The sequence below is a fragment of the Podarcis bocagei genome (assembly GCF_964188305.1).
Source record: "Podarcis bocagei genome assembly, chromosome: 5".
Taxonomy (NCBI): domain Eukaryota; kingdom Metazoa; phylum Chordata; class Lepidosauria; order Squamata; family Lacertidae; genus Podarcis; species Podarcis bocagei.
The window spans coordinates 49859833-49873578 of NC_138129.1; the positions used below are offsets into that span (position 1 = coordinate 49859833).

Here is a 13746-nt window from a genome sequence, read left to right on the forward strand (position 1 = left end):
CCACAGGCTGTTCCTTTTTTGTAAACTGTGACTTCCCATGCTATCTGAAGCAGGAATAATGTTTTCTCACTAACTGCACTTAGTTTTCAAACAAGTCAACTTCAAATTATGAGTTATGAAGCTGTATTGATTTTATATAAAAACCCTAACCATAGTTAGTGTTAAACTACTATTCTGAGTTTTGACAACGCAGGAAGTCATAGTTTACTGAAAGCAAAGCAAGCGCTTTTATGTTCCTTCTTTTAGCTGTGGGTAGGTGGGGAGAGCCCTGAAGGAAGGTAGACTCATTCACATTGCTTTTAAACAGTGGTTTAGTGTAACATCCAGACACGACTGAATATATGTGAGCTGCTAATGGCTTGTCCTTCAGTGTTTTGCCAGGTAAAAAGATACATCTCTCTGCAATCGAAAAAGCACAGGTTGCAATCTCAGTTGGGTATTTAAGTGACAGAATGCATGAAACTATACAGCGGAAAGGAGCAGCCAAGCATACTAGGACTCAATTTCTTGACTTTAAGAAAGCCGACTTCATAAAACTTAGGGAAGTGCTGGGTGAGATCCCATGGACAGTAATACTAAAAGGAAAGGGAGTTCATGATGGCTGGGAGTTTGTTAAGAGGGAGATAGTAAAAGCACAACTTCAGGCAATACCAATGAGACGGAAACATGGAAGGTGCCTAAAGAAGCCAGGGTGGCTATCTAAAGAACTTTTAACTGAGTTAAGATTAAAAAAGGATGTGTACAAAAAATGGAAAAGGGGGGAAACCACCAAAGAGGAATTCAAACAAATAGCCAGCACGTGTAGACACAAAGTCAGAAAAGCTAAAGCACAGAATGAACTCAGGCTTGCTAGAGAGGTTAAAAGCAACAAAAAAGGCTTTTATGGGTATGTTCGTAGCGAAAGGAAGAACAAAGAAACAGTGGGGTCACTCAGAGGAGAAGATGGTGAAATGCAAACAGGGGACACAGAAAGGGCTGAACTCCTCAATGCCTTCTTTGCCTCAGTCTTCTCCGATAAAGAAAACAATGCCCGACCTGAAGAATTTGGAGCAAATGATTTAGCAGAGGAAACACAGCCCAGAATAACTAAGGAGATAGTACAAGAATACTTGGCTAGTTTAGATGTATTCAAGTCTCCAGGGCCAGATGAACTGCATCCAAGAGTATTAAAAGAACTGGCAGATGTGATCTCAAAACCATTGGCAGTCATCTTTGAGAATTCCTGGCGAACAGGTGAAGTCCCGGCAGACTGGAGGAGGGCAAATGTTGTCCCTATTTTCAAAAAAGGGAAAAGAGAGGACCCAAATAATTATCGCCCAGTTAGTCTGACATCAATACCAGGGAAGATTCTGGAGCAGATCATTAAGCAAACAGTCTGTGAGCACCTAGAAAGGAATGCTGTGATCACCAATAGTCAGCATGGATTTCTGAAAAATAAGTCATGTCAGACTAACCTGATCTCGTTTTTTGACAGAATTACAAGCCTGGTAGATGAAGGGAACGCAGTGGATGTAGCCTACCTTGATTTCAGCAAGGCATTTGACAAGGTGCCCCATGATATTCTTGTAAAGAAGCTGGTAAAATGCGGTCTTGACTATGCTACCACTCAGTGGATTTGTAACTGGCTGACTGACCGAACCCAAAGGGTGCTCATCAATGGTTCCTCTTCATCCTGGAGAAGAGTGACTAGTGGGGTGCCACAGGGTTCTGTCTTGGGCCCGGTCTTATTCAACATCTTTATCAACAACTTGGATGATGGACTCAAGGGCATCCTGATCAAATTTGCAGGTGACACCAAACTGGGAGGGGTGGCTAACACCCCAGAGGACAGGATCACACTTCAAAACGACCTTGACAGATTAGAGAACTGGGCAAAAACAAACAAGATGAATTTTAACAGGGAGAAATGTAAAGTATTGCACTTGGGCAAAAAAAATGAGAGGCACAAATACAAGATGGGTGACACCTGGCTTGAGAGCAGTACATGTGAAAAGGATCTAGGAGTCTTGGTTGACCACAAACTTGACATGAGCCAACAGTGTGACGCGGCAGCTAAAAAAGCCAATGCAATTCTGGGCTGCATCAATAGGAGTATAGCATCTAGATCAAGGGAAGTAATAGTGCCACTGTATTCTGCTTTGGTCAGACCTCACCTGGAGTACTGTGTCCAGTTCTGGGCACCACAGTTCAAGAAGGACACTGACAAACTGGAACGTGTCCAGAGGAGGGCAACCAAAATGGTCAAAGGCCTGGAAACGATGCTTTATGAGGAACGGCTAAGGGAGCTGGGCATGTTTAGCCTGGAGAAGAGGAGGTTAAGGGATGATATGATAGCCATGTTCAAATATATAAAAGGATGTCATATAGAGGAGGGAGAAAGGTTGTTTTCTGCTGCTCCAGAGAAGCGGACACGGAGCAATGGATCCAAACTACAAGAAAGAAGATTCCACCTAAACATTAGGAAGAACTTCCTGACAGTAAGAGCTGTTCGACAGTGGCATTTGCTGCCAAGGAGTGTGGTGGAGTCTCCTTCTTTGGAGGTCTTTAAGCAGAGGCTTGACAACCATATGTCAGGAGTGCTCTGATGGTGTTTCCTGCTTGGCAGGGGGTTGGACTCGATGGCCCTTGTGGTCTCTTCCAACTCTATGATTCTATGAAACTTGAGTGCTTGACTTTGTGTTCCCACATATTTTTTTACATCCAACAAACAGTTAGCTTTAAAAGCATTGTAGGCTGCTCTAGCTCCATATCTAATTCAAAATGCCGAATGCTGCTGCATAAAAGACTGAAGCAAAAATTAAACCAACCCCCCCCCCACAAAAAACCCCCTGGCATTCAAAGAGGCAAATTGATAGGTCTGGAGGATATTCTGACAATAGCTTGAATTAGGCACACAGAGTGAAGGGTGGGAGGGAAGGCACTGTACCCATTAAACAAGTGCAGGTGGTTGGGATGCAGCGGTGCATCTCACCCAGCATCATTAACCGTGACTGGGAATTGCTCTCCCACAGAGGCCTTTCTCAGTCTTGGGGCTGCATGCTTGCAAGGCAAGTGCTCAGCAGCTGAGCCTCTGCTGGTTCAGTTAAAAGACTGTGGACCCAGCCTGGAAGCTCAACTTGTAGCTGTTACACTTGAGACCCCTTGGACTTGACGTTCATTACAGAAAAGTAGCACTTGTTGTAGCCCTTCTGAGCTTCATCTGGAATTGTACTTACTACGTAATTTTTCCTCCTTCAAGAATTTTACTATCCCAGTGAAATGTTTTAAAAATACTGGAAGCTGGCTACCGGGAATTGCTTGCATAGGCTGAAAGAGAGCAATGCACTGCCCTGTTCTCTGCTTCAACCAGTAATGAGAATTCTGTGCCACTGTGCATACAGATAAGGGCAGGGATCTGGGCCAAATCTCTTGGGCTGAGCCCAAACGATTGCCTTTTGTTCCATGTTAGTTTGTTTTTTGTCCTTTTCCATTCTTGTATTTCTCTTTACATGTTTGCAGGGTACACGTGCAGACATCAGTACAGGGATGGAAAGGGACACGAGACATAACAAGGAGGGAAGCTTCCCTTGATGCCAGTAGAACTTTCCCTCCTGGTTCAAATAGCAGCTTTTGGGGCACGGGGCAAGAACAATTTTTGCCAGGAACATGGCTGACAGACACTGTTAACTGCCCCTTGGTACAGGGTCCAAATCCTGATCCCCCCTCGGCCACAAATTATAAGAAAGCTAGGCACATTAATTTCAACCATCCGTTGCCAAGTTTGGCCCCCAGCTTTGCACTGCTGACCATAGTTTCAAGCGCCACCTCCAAGTGACATTCTGCACATCTTTATTTAGAGGGTGATGTTTAGCCCTGTTGAATGCCTGTGATTTGGAAGACTGGGGGTTCCACTCAGCATTGTTCCATGGGCAGATGTACAGTCCACTTACACCAGACAGAGCAAGTACTGAAAAAGTGTGTGTGTTTTTGTTACGGGGTCATGCATGGTTTTGTTTCTGACTACACACCCGATTTTGCACGGCTCTGCTCCTGAGTAGCTCACTCTCTAGGTTCAGCCTCTGTCCCTCTCCCTTCTTGAACACATTCATTAACCTCTTTCTATTATGTACGTTGTGATGGTAGACGTGATGAAACTAAAATGAAGCCAAGTACATAATCTCCAACACTTTTTGGTTCTGGGGAGGGGAACAGAGAAGTGAAATACTCCCTGCAGAAGTTTTACATGGCAAAAGTTTTGCAGTGCACATATTTGTATTTGGTTGAGGAAAATACTGGGTGCTTTTTAAAAGCACAAAACCTGTAGCATTTTCTCCTGTATTAAAATGCATTTTTTTCCAAAGTCTGATAGTTCTTCTGTGATCAAGTGGCATATACTGTTCTAGAAGAAAATGTGTGTGGCTGCACCTTTCTGTGAAAACTGGATGTGCTGAGAAAGATCAAGGGATTTCAAAAACCTTCCCTGTCAAACAGTCTTAATATAATAACTCTTGTCTTACCTTTTCCCTTCCCTGATATTCAAGTGCTGTGAAACTTCAAAGGCTTGGCTTGTTTTCAATTGCTATTTTGAACCACTTGCTGTTCATCAGCCTAGGAACAAAATCACTTTTTACACACTAGCTAGATCTAATTTAAATGGTGCTTGAGAAAGGCTCTATATTTTCATGAGCCCTTTGTTTCTTATTAGTTTAAGAAAATGCTAATACAGTGCCAAAACATTGTTTAACATGTCACAAAACTCCAAAGCTTGTTCTGCAACAAAGCTAAATAAGCCTTCTGAATTTAAGTTAAGCAGGAGGAAAAATATATCATGTTTGCACTATAAATGAAGGTGCTGAAGAACTAAACTTTCCTTGAACAAGTTCGGCAAAATCCTTTGATTTACTTATTCCCCCCCCTTTTTGCTCTGTATAAAAGAATAAGAGCAGAACCCTCTCATGCTTGTTTATAGCCTTGCCAACCGAGTTGGAAAGGAGTGCCTGGCCTTTGCCAATGAAGAGTTCACCTGGGTGTGAGGATGAGTACCTCCTCTATGTAGAGAGCACTGATTTTGGGGAGGCCAAGTGTGTTGGGGCAAGACGGTTCAAGCAAGACACCGTATTTATGTACTATGAAAGGAGTGGGGGAGACATGGGAGGCAGCTGCAACGGTTATACATTACAGCAAGGGTTTTTCTTTAACTTGCTTACCTGCGTGGGGTGCTGTGTCCTTGCATCTCCAGTTGTGGGAGCGGAAGGTAACTTGGCATTTGGGCCTGAAGCTCCAAGGTGAGATACTGTGCCAGATAAGGTTCTGGGAAGAGAAGTTTCAGCAATATCCTTGTGTTTTGTACGAGTTATCTGGAGAGAAGCTGTGTTGATGCAAAGTGGCTCCTTTGGAAACAGGAAACAAGGGGGGAAACCTGCATGGGAGCATCAAATGTGAGCTACCTGAGGCCAGAGAGATACAGGCCCATGCCGTGTGCCCTATTGTCTGAGTTGTAGCCTTTCTGTGTAGGGGGTTTAGATACAGTGGTACCTTGGGTTAAGAACTTAATTCATTCTGGATGACTGTTCTTAACCTGAGGTACCACTTTAGCTAATGGGGCCGCCACACGGCCACTGCACAAATCCTGTTCTCATTCTGGAGCAAAGTTCTTAACCCGAGGTACTATTTCTGAGTTAGCAGAGTCTATAACCTGAAGCGTCTGTAACCTGAAGCGTCTGTAACCCGAGGTACTACTGTACTGCTGGTGTATCAGGTGGAGTGCTGGCTGAGGGCCCAAGAGATCAGAGGGGGCCCTCACTGGCCCCACCCAACCACAAAGCAGCCGTTTGGAAGTGGACAAATCAATGAGACAGCCTGGACCCCGTGAGAAGAATATAGAGACTGCTCTTTGTAATAAAAAAGTGACAAGTGGCCCTGCTCCCTTTTTTCCAGAAGCCCCCATCTCTTTCCCCAGAAATCCTGCTTTTTAATATAAATTTAATATAATAGTGGGAGTACTGTGTTTTATGATACTTTGTCCCTGGTGTGAAAGAACAGGTTTTATGTCCTCCAACATAGGGCATGGGTGATAATCCTAAATGTTGATGGGTTGCATCCTTCTAGATGGACATATAGCACAGCTTTTTTCTTTCTTTCCCTGAGCTGGTGTAAAGTTATGGCATTCACGGCTGCAGATCTAAGGAGTGTAGAATATGGTACAAGTGCGCTCTTTCCTCACGTTGCCCGTGCCCTGCACCCCATTCCAGCTGCTTCACTGGCGTATCTTTGCTGGTGGAATGGCTCTACCAGTGGAGGGTTTACACCAGCAGATCTCCCCTGGCAAATCTGCCGTGGTGGCTGCATATCTGGTATTCCACCAATGTGGTGGGGGCTTCTGCCAAAGTCGAAAGCTGTCAAATCTTCAGTATGGGATTGCATCCTAATTAAATTGTAATTCATTATTTACATTTGCTTACCATTTTTGAGCTTTTCTTTTGATATACTTCCACACTTGTCTTTATCAGCTCTGAATTTCTCCTGCTGTTTTATTGTCTCTCTCACAGCCCTTTAAAGTTAGCTTCTTTGAGAAATCTTGCATCCTTTTGCCTGACTTGTGTGTGCTTTTGCCTCATTTGACAGCTCCCTTTCTGATTAATTTATGCTTATGTCAAACAGAGGCCCCATTATTTGCTTCAGATTCTTTCTTTCTGTTGGTTGCTTCATCAGATCTTTAAAAGATTTGAGTCTCGTACCGCTTCTTGGTTTTCATAGGAGCCTCTTAGTTTGGGAGTTCTGGCTTTGCATGTACAGATTGTGCAGAGGTCTGTGCATATTAAGTTCATTGCAAGCAAGCTTTTTTGCACACACTGCCTTAAGTCAAACATGTGGATGGCAGGTGGAACCAGCAGGTGCCCCATGAAGGGGACGGTGGTAATCCTGTTTATTACTGTGCAGGCACTTTGAAGGTCTACAGAGGACTGCAGTTTGACACTACACAGGCTGTAAGAACAAAAGCAGGGGTTTCTCAGCAACATCATTGCTCTTATACAGCTGCCCTACATGTCTTTGTCCAAATGCAGAGCTTTTTCTCAGGTATATAGATTTGGGTGTTAGAAATAATTAGGTGTTTTGTTTTTTTAAGAAATAACGAGGAAATCTTAGAACCTTATTTCTTAACAGATTATAATCTATTCATTTCCTTACTATTTAGATTTGGGGGGGGGGGGAGTGGGAAGATAAGGTGCTCAACTTGCAGCTTAACACAAAAGGTGATTTTTGCCAGGCTTTTAGGCTAACTCTTCCAGCCGGCTGCATTTGCCTTGAGCATTAGCTTAACTTCTTCATAAACAACCCTCCCTGGCCTCTGCACAGAGGAAGGTGTCGGGTTTTCAAGGTGATTAGCAGGGAACACTTTACCCATGTAGCAGCTGTTCCTCCATATGGATGTGTGGAACACAGTCAAAGATAAGTGAAGGGCAGGGCAGGTGTCCACAGAAAGCAAAGAACCAGCTTTCATCAATCCTGATAAAATTAACATCTGGGAAACTTTTACAAAAGGCTGCCTTTTCGTTGCCACTGTTTCACGCAGGGCTACTTCATGTATTACAAACAGAAAAGAGATTAATCTACATGTCAGGTGATGTGTGAGCAAACTGCCAACCTGGACCTAATCGCTGTGCTGAATTATGCTTAACACCAAAGCACCTTTGTCCACAAAATGGCACAGCCAGCTCTGACCCTGAATGGTATGGACATGGTGTGGTGCATTTTTTTTTCCTTTCAAAGAAACCTCCCATTAAATGCTGGAATTCTGGGGTGAATTGGGAATTGGGAATGCACGCCTGATTCTCTGACTCCAGTCCTCTACGTTCCAAGATACTTTAATATTTTGAAGGGTCTTCCCTCCTGTTATTCATTATTATTATTTTACATTTATATCCCAACGGTCCTCCAAGGAGCTGAAGGTGCCGTACATAGTTCTCCTCCCTCATTTTATCCTCACAACAACCCTGTGAGGTAGGTTAGGCAGCGACTGACCCCAAGGTCAGCACCCAGTGAGCTTCATACCTGAGAGGGGGGGCATATTTGAACCCTGGTCTTAGTGCAATGCTCTCTCGACTACACTACATTGGCTCTTAAATATTACTATATCCAAATAATGAAATCCCAAGCCAGAATGAGATTTTCTGGCTCGCTGTAGCTTTTAGAAGTATGCAGCTACAAATGAAATGAGTAGCATTAGATCACAAGGAAGGTAGTTGGGGACCAGAATTTGACCTTAGGCAGAGTGAGGCAGCCGCCTCGGGTAGCACATGCTGTGTGGGTGGTGGTGTGGCAGCGAGAAGCTGGATGATAGAGGTAGGTGTGCACCACATGGTCTACCCTGCATGCCCCACGGGATGTGGTGGAGTGCGCCATCTTTGCTAGTGTTAGTGGTTTGTTTGTTTTTTTAGTGAATCTTTGCTAGTGTTGAAGTAAGATTCAACAGCCGGTCCAGTTGGCTTCTCTACATAGAATGGACAGCACTAGAGTGCCTTTTACCCCAGGCAGCAAAATGTCTTGAGCCAGCCCTTTCAGGGACAATAGAACACATTATAAAGAGTTTTTATAAGAAAAACATATAAAAAGCATGTTAACCTAGCCACTCGGGGACTTAGCTGGAGATTGCATTTGCTATTAAGCAAATGTATGATATTAATTACATTTGTTCCTAAGAAAGTTACCAATGCATTTGCAAGCAGGCCTTTGTTTTTGTCGGAGAGCAAAACAAGCTTCTCTCTTACGGCATCTAGATTCTGAAGCAAGATAGATCCTAAACAAGGTAGTTTGCTGTATTTTTGTCCCAAGCAAAAATCAAGATTGTTTTTATGGGAAGGATTTTTGATTTATTTGATTTGTTTGCGTGTTGGCTGCTCTTCGGCCAAGGCTCTCAGAGCAGCTCATAAGAATTAAATAAATAATATACAATGGCAGTGTGATAGCTCAGCCAGTAGAGCATGCGACTTAATTTCAGAGTTGTGGGTTCAAGGCCCACATTGGGCAAGAGATTCCTGCATCAAAGGGGGTTGGACAAGGTGACCCTCAGGGTCCCTTCCAGCTCTACAAGTCTACGATTCTGTGAATATCAAACTGTACAATATGTTGCTAATAAAGAAGGCAGCATTCCAGCGTGATGAAACGCAAACAAGCCGAAAGACCTGGGCAAATAAAAAGGTCCTCACCTGGCACCAAACAGAAAACCAAGGCTAAGGCTGTGTACTACATTCCACACATTTTAATGCATCTTACTACCTCCGAAGGAATAACTTTTTCTTTTTATAAATGAAAATTAGGTATATTTACTGTTTGAAGCTGGACACAAAAAGGAGAGTCACTGTTAAGAGAGGAAGAAGAGCAGTTGCCCAGTAGGATTGATTAATCTTTATTAAGTTGGTTAATATTAGTGGCTAACAGCAGAACTGAATACGGTACATATGAAATGTATAGAATGAACACAGAGTCCATTAAACAGATTAAACATATGACGTTTGCATTTTCTACTAAAATGAGAATGGCTACATCATATCAAGTAGGAAATGCCAAAATAAATATATACCGGTAGATCAGCCTCAGAATAAATATGTAGAACAGCCCTGTATGCCTTCATCGCAAAGAAACAGAGAGCGCATTACTTGGTCAGGTGACTCATGAGAGAATTGGTGGACTTGGCTCATTTCCAGAAGCGTTCTCTCTGGCCCTGGTCAAATACTCCAGTACTCCATCTGTTTAGAGAACTAAAGAAATATTGTTTTGCCTTTTAGGCAACACTTTATATCCGGGTTTCTCCAGGAACCTGTTTAATGAACAACCAGTTTTGTTACACTAATCCCTAATAATGCTAGGATAAACATAGTTTTGTTTGCTAAATATTTAGAATCTAGAGGAGCCCTGAGAATTTAGAGCAGTTGTGAATAAATATGCTTCGTAAAATCAACAACAACCACAGCTACAACAGCAACCACAACAATCCCTGCCCCTGGATTCTATCACCTTGCTCTGCATAACTCAGAAATGATGCAGGGAGCAAAGGATGCCTTCCCTGCACCAGGCTTTGTGTGTGATCTCATGTTTTGCAAAGCCAAATCCATAGGTATAGGAAGAGCACTCCCTATTTCCTCTCGCTTGAAAATGCCACCCATCTAGCATTTCCCTTATAAAGAAAACATGGGGTTGTGAATACTGTGTTATTTCTTCTAACATGTAGACCTGCCAGGAGTCGGGGAAATAGGATTTTGCTGCACGTAGTAAGGTAACTGGAGCTCTCATGTACCCTGGCTCTACTATGGATTTGGATAACATTTGTTCATACTCTGCACAACTACAGTACCAGCACAGTTTCTTTCTAGTGGCATGAACACCTTCTCTGGAAATGGGCTTGTGCTTAGTAAATGGAATCTCATCTGCTTTAAGGTCTGGCTTGTTATCAACAGAACAGTTATTCAAAACTGCCTTGATTCTGGAATTTGTAGGCATATGCATAGGATTATAGAAGTCCAGTTTATTCTCTCAGTTAGTATAAATTAGAAGTAGCTGCTCTAGAGAATAGAATTGCATGTGTCTATAAGATAGACCAGCCCGTGGCACGTTTAGTGTGCTACCTTAATGTTGGGGCCACCAAATCTAGTTTACATGTTCCTATTGTGCAAAATTCTGCGGCTCTGAGCATAATAACCTGATGTCCTGTGGAGAGCCAATCTTCTATAATAAGTGGGAAAGCATCTATCATTGGTGCTAAATGCGCTTGGTGTTATTTCACCCCTGCACTTTCTCTTCCAGTCTGAATACCATTATGAATACACAGCATGTAACAGCCAAGGCTCCAGATGGAGAGTAGCTGTGCCGCACAACCCAGGACTCTGCACCGGCTTGCCAGACCCCATCAAAGGCACAAAATGCTGTAAGCTATGACTGCTGTCACCACACCTTCCCTTTACATGGTTTATTCCAGCCAACTGGAGGCTCCAGAGCCACGTTGAGCCATGGGGCACGAGATGTCACATCGTGCAATGTGTTAAAATGAGGTCTACCCCTGTTAATAGTTGAACATTCAGAAGAGAAAGATACCAATTTCATGCTTAGAATATCCTTGAATGCAGGCGGTGACCATTTTTCGTGCATCTGATTGCCGTGCAACCGCCAATGCCTGTGTTGCTTTTGGCCCCAGAAGGGGATGGAACGGGTTTACTTGCGACTGCTGACACGTGCAATGACCCGGAATGCAACCCCCACACAGGTGGAGAGTTGCCTGTATTTTGTGTATGTTAACTTCCCACACATACAGTTAGCATTGGCATACATGACTTGAAATTGACATGTTGCTGAAATTTTGTAATGATGCACTTTGCTACAAATTTGGACACCCCCCCCCCCAGTGTTAATGGCTGGGGGAGTGGGAGGATGGTGCAGTATTGCCTCTCCATTGCTGATGGTGCTCTGCTATGCCAGAGGTCCTGAGCTTCTCTCTGACAGGTGGGAAGCTTCTGCTGGTGGGTTTTCCCATTGGCAGTAAACCACAGAAAGCCTTGAAATGGGACATTGCAGGGCACCAGAGGCTGTGAGTCTGTTGGATCCAAAGCACCACGGATTCCCACAGGGGCCAGATCCTATGACTAGTTAATGAGCAAACCAGGATTAGGAACCATAGTTACATCTTGGTTTGTTCTCATTCAATGAATTTTAAGCAAACCACAATTCTTGGAGTCTGGATGTTCTAGGGAACTGTGGTTTGAAATTGTATAAGAAGCTACACCAGTGGTGAACTGGATGCGTATGGGAAACAGAAGCAGGACATGAGCACAGTAGGACTCTCCCAACTTGTGATTCTTATTAAGTGGCAACCCACAGATCCCCAGAGTGCAGTCTGGCCAGGGCAAATGCATTGGGGCAGCATGTTATATAAATCTAGGAATCACTCAAGGAAGTCTGTGTTTGGTTTTCATTTGTCTTTTTCCCCTGATCAGTTTTTCTCTTCTGCATTTCAGCATTTTCCTGCAAAGCTGGCGAATTCTTGGACATGAAGAACCAGTCATGCATGCCGTGTGCAGAGGGCACATATTCTCTGGGCACTGGCATCAGGTTCGATGAGTGGGATGAGCTGCCCCATGGTTTTGACAACAAAGCAACCAACCTTGAAATTGATTACAGCTTATCAGAGTCCTTGGGAAACTGCAGCATGTGAGTGAGCTTGTTGCTCTCATTTCTGCTAGAGCACATCATTATCACATAGACTGCTGATTCTAAAAGCTAAACACGTTGTTTAAGTGGGGGTGCTTGTGAATTTCTCCACAGATCCTGAGGGTCTGAATTACCCAGACTTATTTTTGGAGTAGTATCTTGCTAGTCTCCTGCCTTTGATTTCCAGACTGCTGCACGTGCTCAGTTGATGCCATTCTCAATTGTAGCTTCCCCTCCCTCCTCACAGCTAGGTGATTCACATCAGCATGTATGCATATGGATTAAATCTCTGTGCAAAAAAGGGAATCCTGATGTGGTTGCATCAAGGTTCAATTTTAAACTATGATTTAATCAATATGTATATGTGCTGGTGTGGATTAGTCACTTTAGGGGGCGGGGGGGGGGGGGGAGGAAGAGCCATGAACTGCAAATTGAGCAATGTGCCAAGTAAAAAACTAACTTTAGAATTCTCCTAGCCAAACCAAAAGGCAGGCAAAGCAGGATATGGAACAGAGCAACCCTAGAGAATAGCGATGGGATGGGATGGAAAGGGGAAATACTCTCTTCCCTAAGTTTGATCAGTTGCTGCACTGTGTCTATAGTAGAGCTGGCCCAAGACGTTTTGGCATCAGAGGCGAACCACAAAATGGTGCTCCCCCATGCCAGGGAACAAGGGGGTGGAGTGATGATCTACAGCAGGGGGAAGTGTGTATGTTGGGTGGGGAGGGGTCTTGCATGAGGAAAGAGGCCCACTCTGAATCACATTGGGCTGGTACAGAGCCAGGAGACCCCAAAGGGTAGTCCCTGCCATTTTCTTCATAAGGGTGGGAGGGCACCAACAGCACCTCCTATTTGCTGAGAGCATGCGGTAGAGGCAGCATGGTGGTGCTGCGGAGGAGGAGGAGGATGCAGAGGATGCAGATCCAGCATCCAAGTAGCCTGCCATAGCTGTTGCTGCCCCCATGGCAGCAGCAACGGACAATGCATTTTTTTGAGGCCAGATTTGCTGCATTTGTGGATCTTGCTGCCTGAGGCGGCTTCCTCACCTTACCTCATAGGTGGGCCAGCCCTGGTATATAGATGAAATGGTAAGTTCATGTGCACCAGCACCCTAGCATTTCTGACATTTGGCACTCTGTGTGTGAGTGTGTAAATTCTCCCAATGTGAACAGAATTCTTCACCAGGGTTAAGTAAATTAAATACATTTTGCATATATTTACTTACTGTGCATAATTCAGTTTGCTTCCCCTAATCATAAGAGACAAAGAGGATATATAATGCACTGAATCCCCATTTCCTGCCAGCTGAAATTCTGTCTCCCCTTTGCACCTGAGATTTCACTTATTTTGCAGCCATATAGACTAGACTCTCATTTTGGTTTGGTTTTTAAAAGGAAAGCCCAGGTTCCAGACTGGTATGGTCACACAGTGGTAAGATACAGACAGTTGATTAAGTTTTAATTGCAATAGCAGATTCTGTCATTGCTCCCACTGGGTTATTTTGACCTGCTAATTTTTACCTAGGGAACAGATATTGTGACTTTCTCATTTTTAAGTCCAGGGATTTGT

The 13746-nt window shown here is 43.9% G+C and overlaps 1 protein-coding gene across 3 annotated transcripts in view; it reads left to right on the forward strand.

Annotated features, from left to right (window-relative positions):
* Positions 1-13746, forward strand: part of ELAPOR1 (endosome-lysosome associated apoptosis and autophagy regulator 1) — a 59777-nt gene that overhangs the window by 20774 nt on the left and 25257 nt on the right. For all 3 annotated transcript variants that reach the window (XM_081194156.1, XM_081194154.1, XM_081194155.1), the window contains exons 2-3: positions 10780-10900; positions 11985-12177. In XM_081194156.1, the coding sequence (XP_081050282.1) occupies positions 12017-12177 (161 nt within the window). In that variant the 5' untranslated portion in view covers positions 10780-10900; positions 11985-12016. The remainder of the gene's footprint in view (positions 1-10779; positions 10901-11984; positions 12178-13746) is intronic.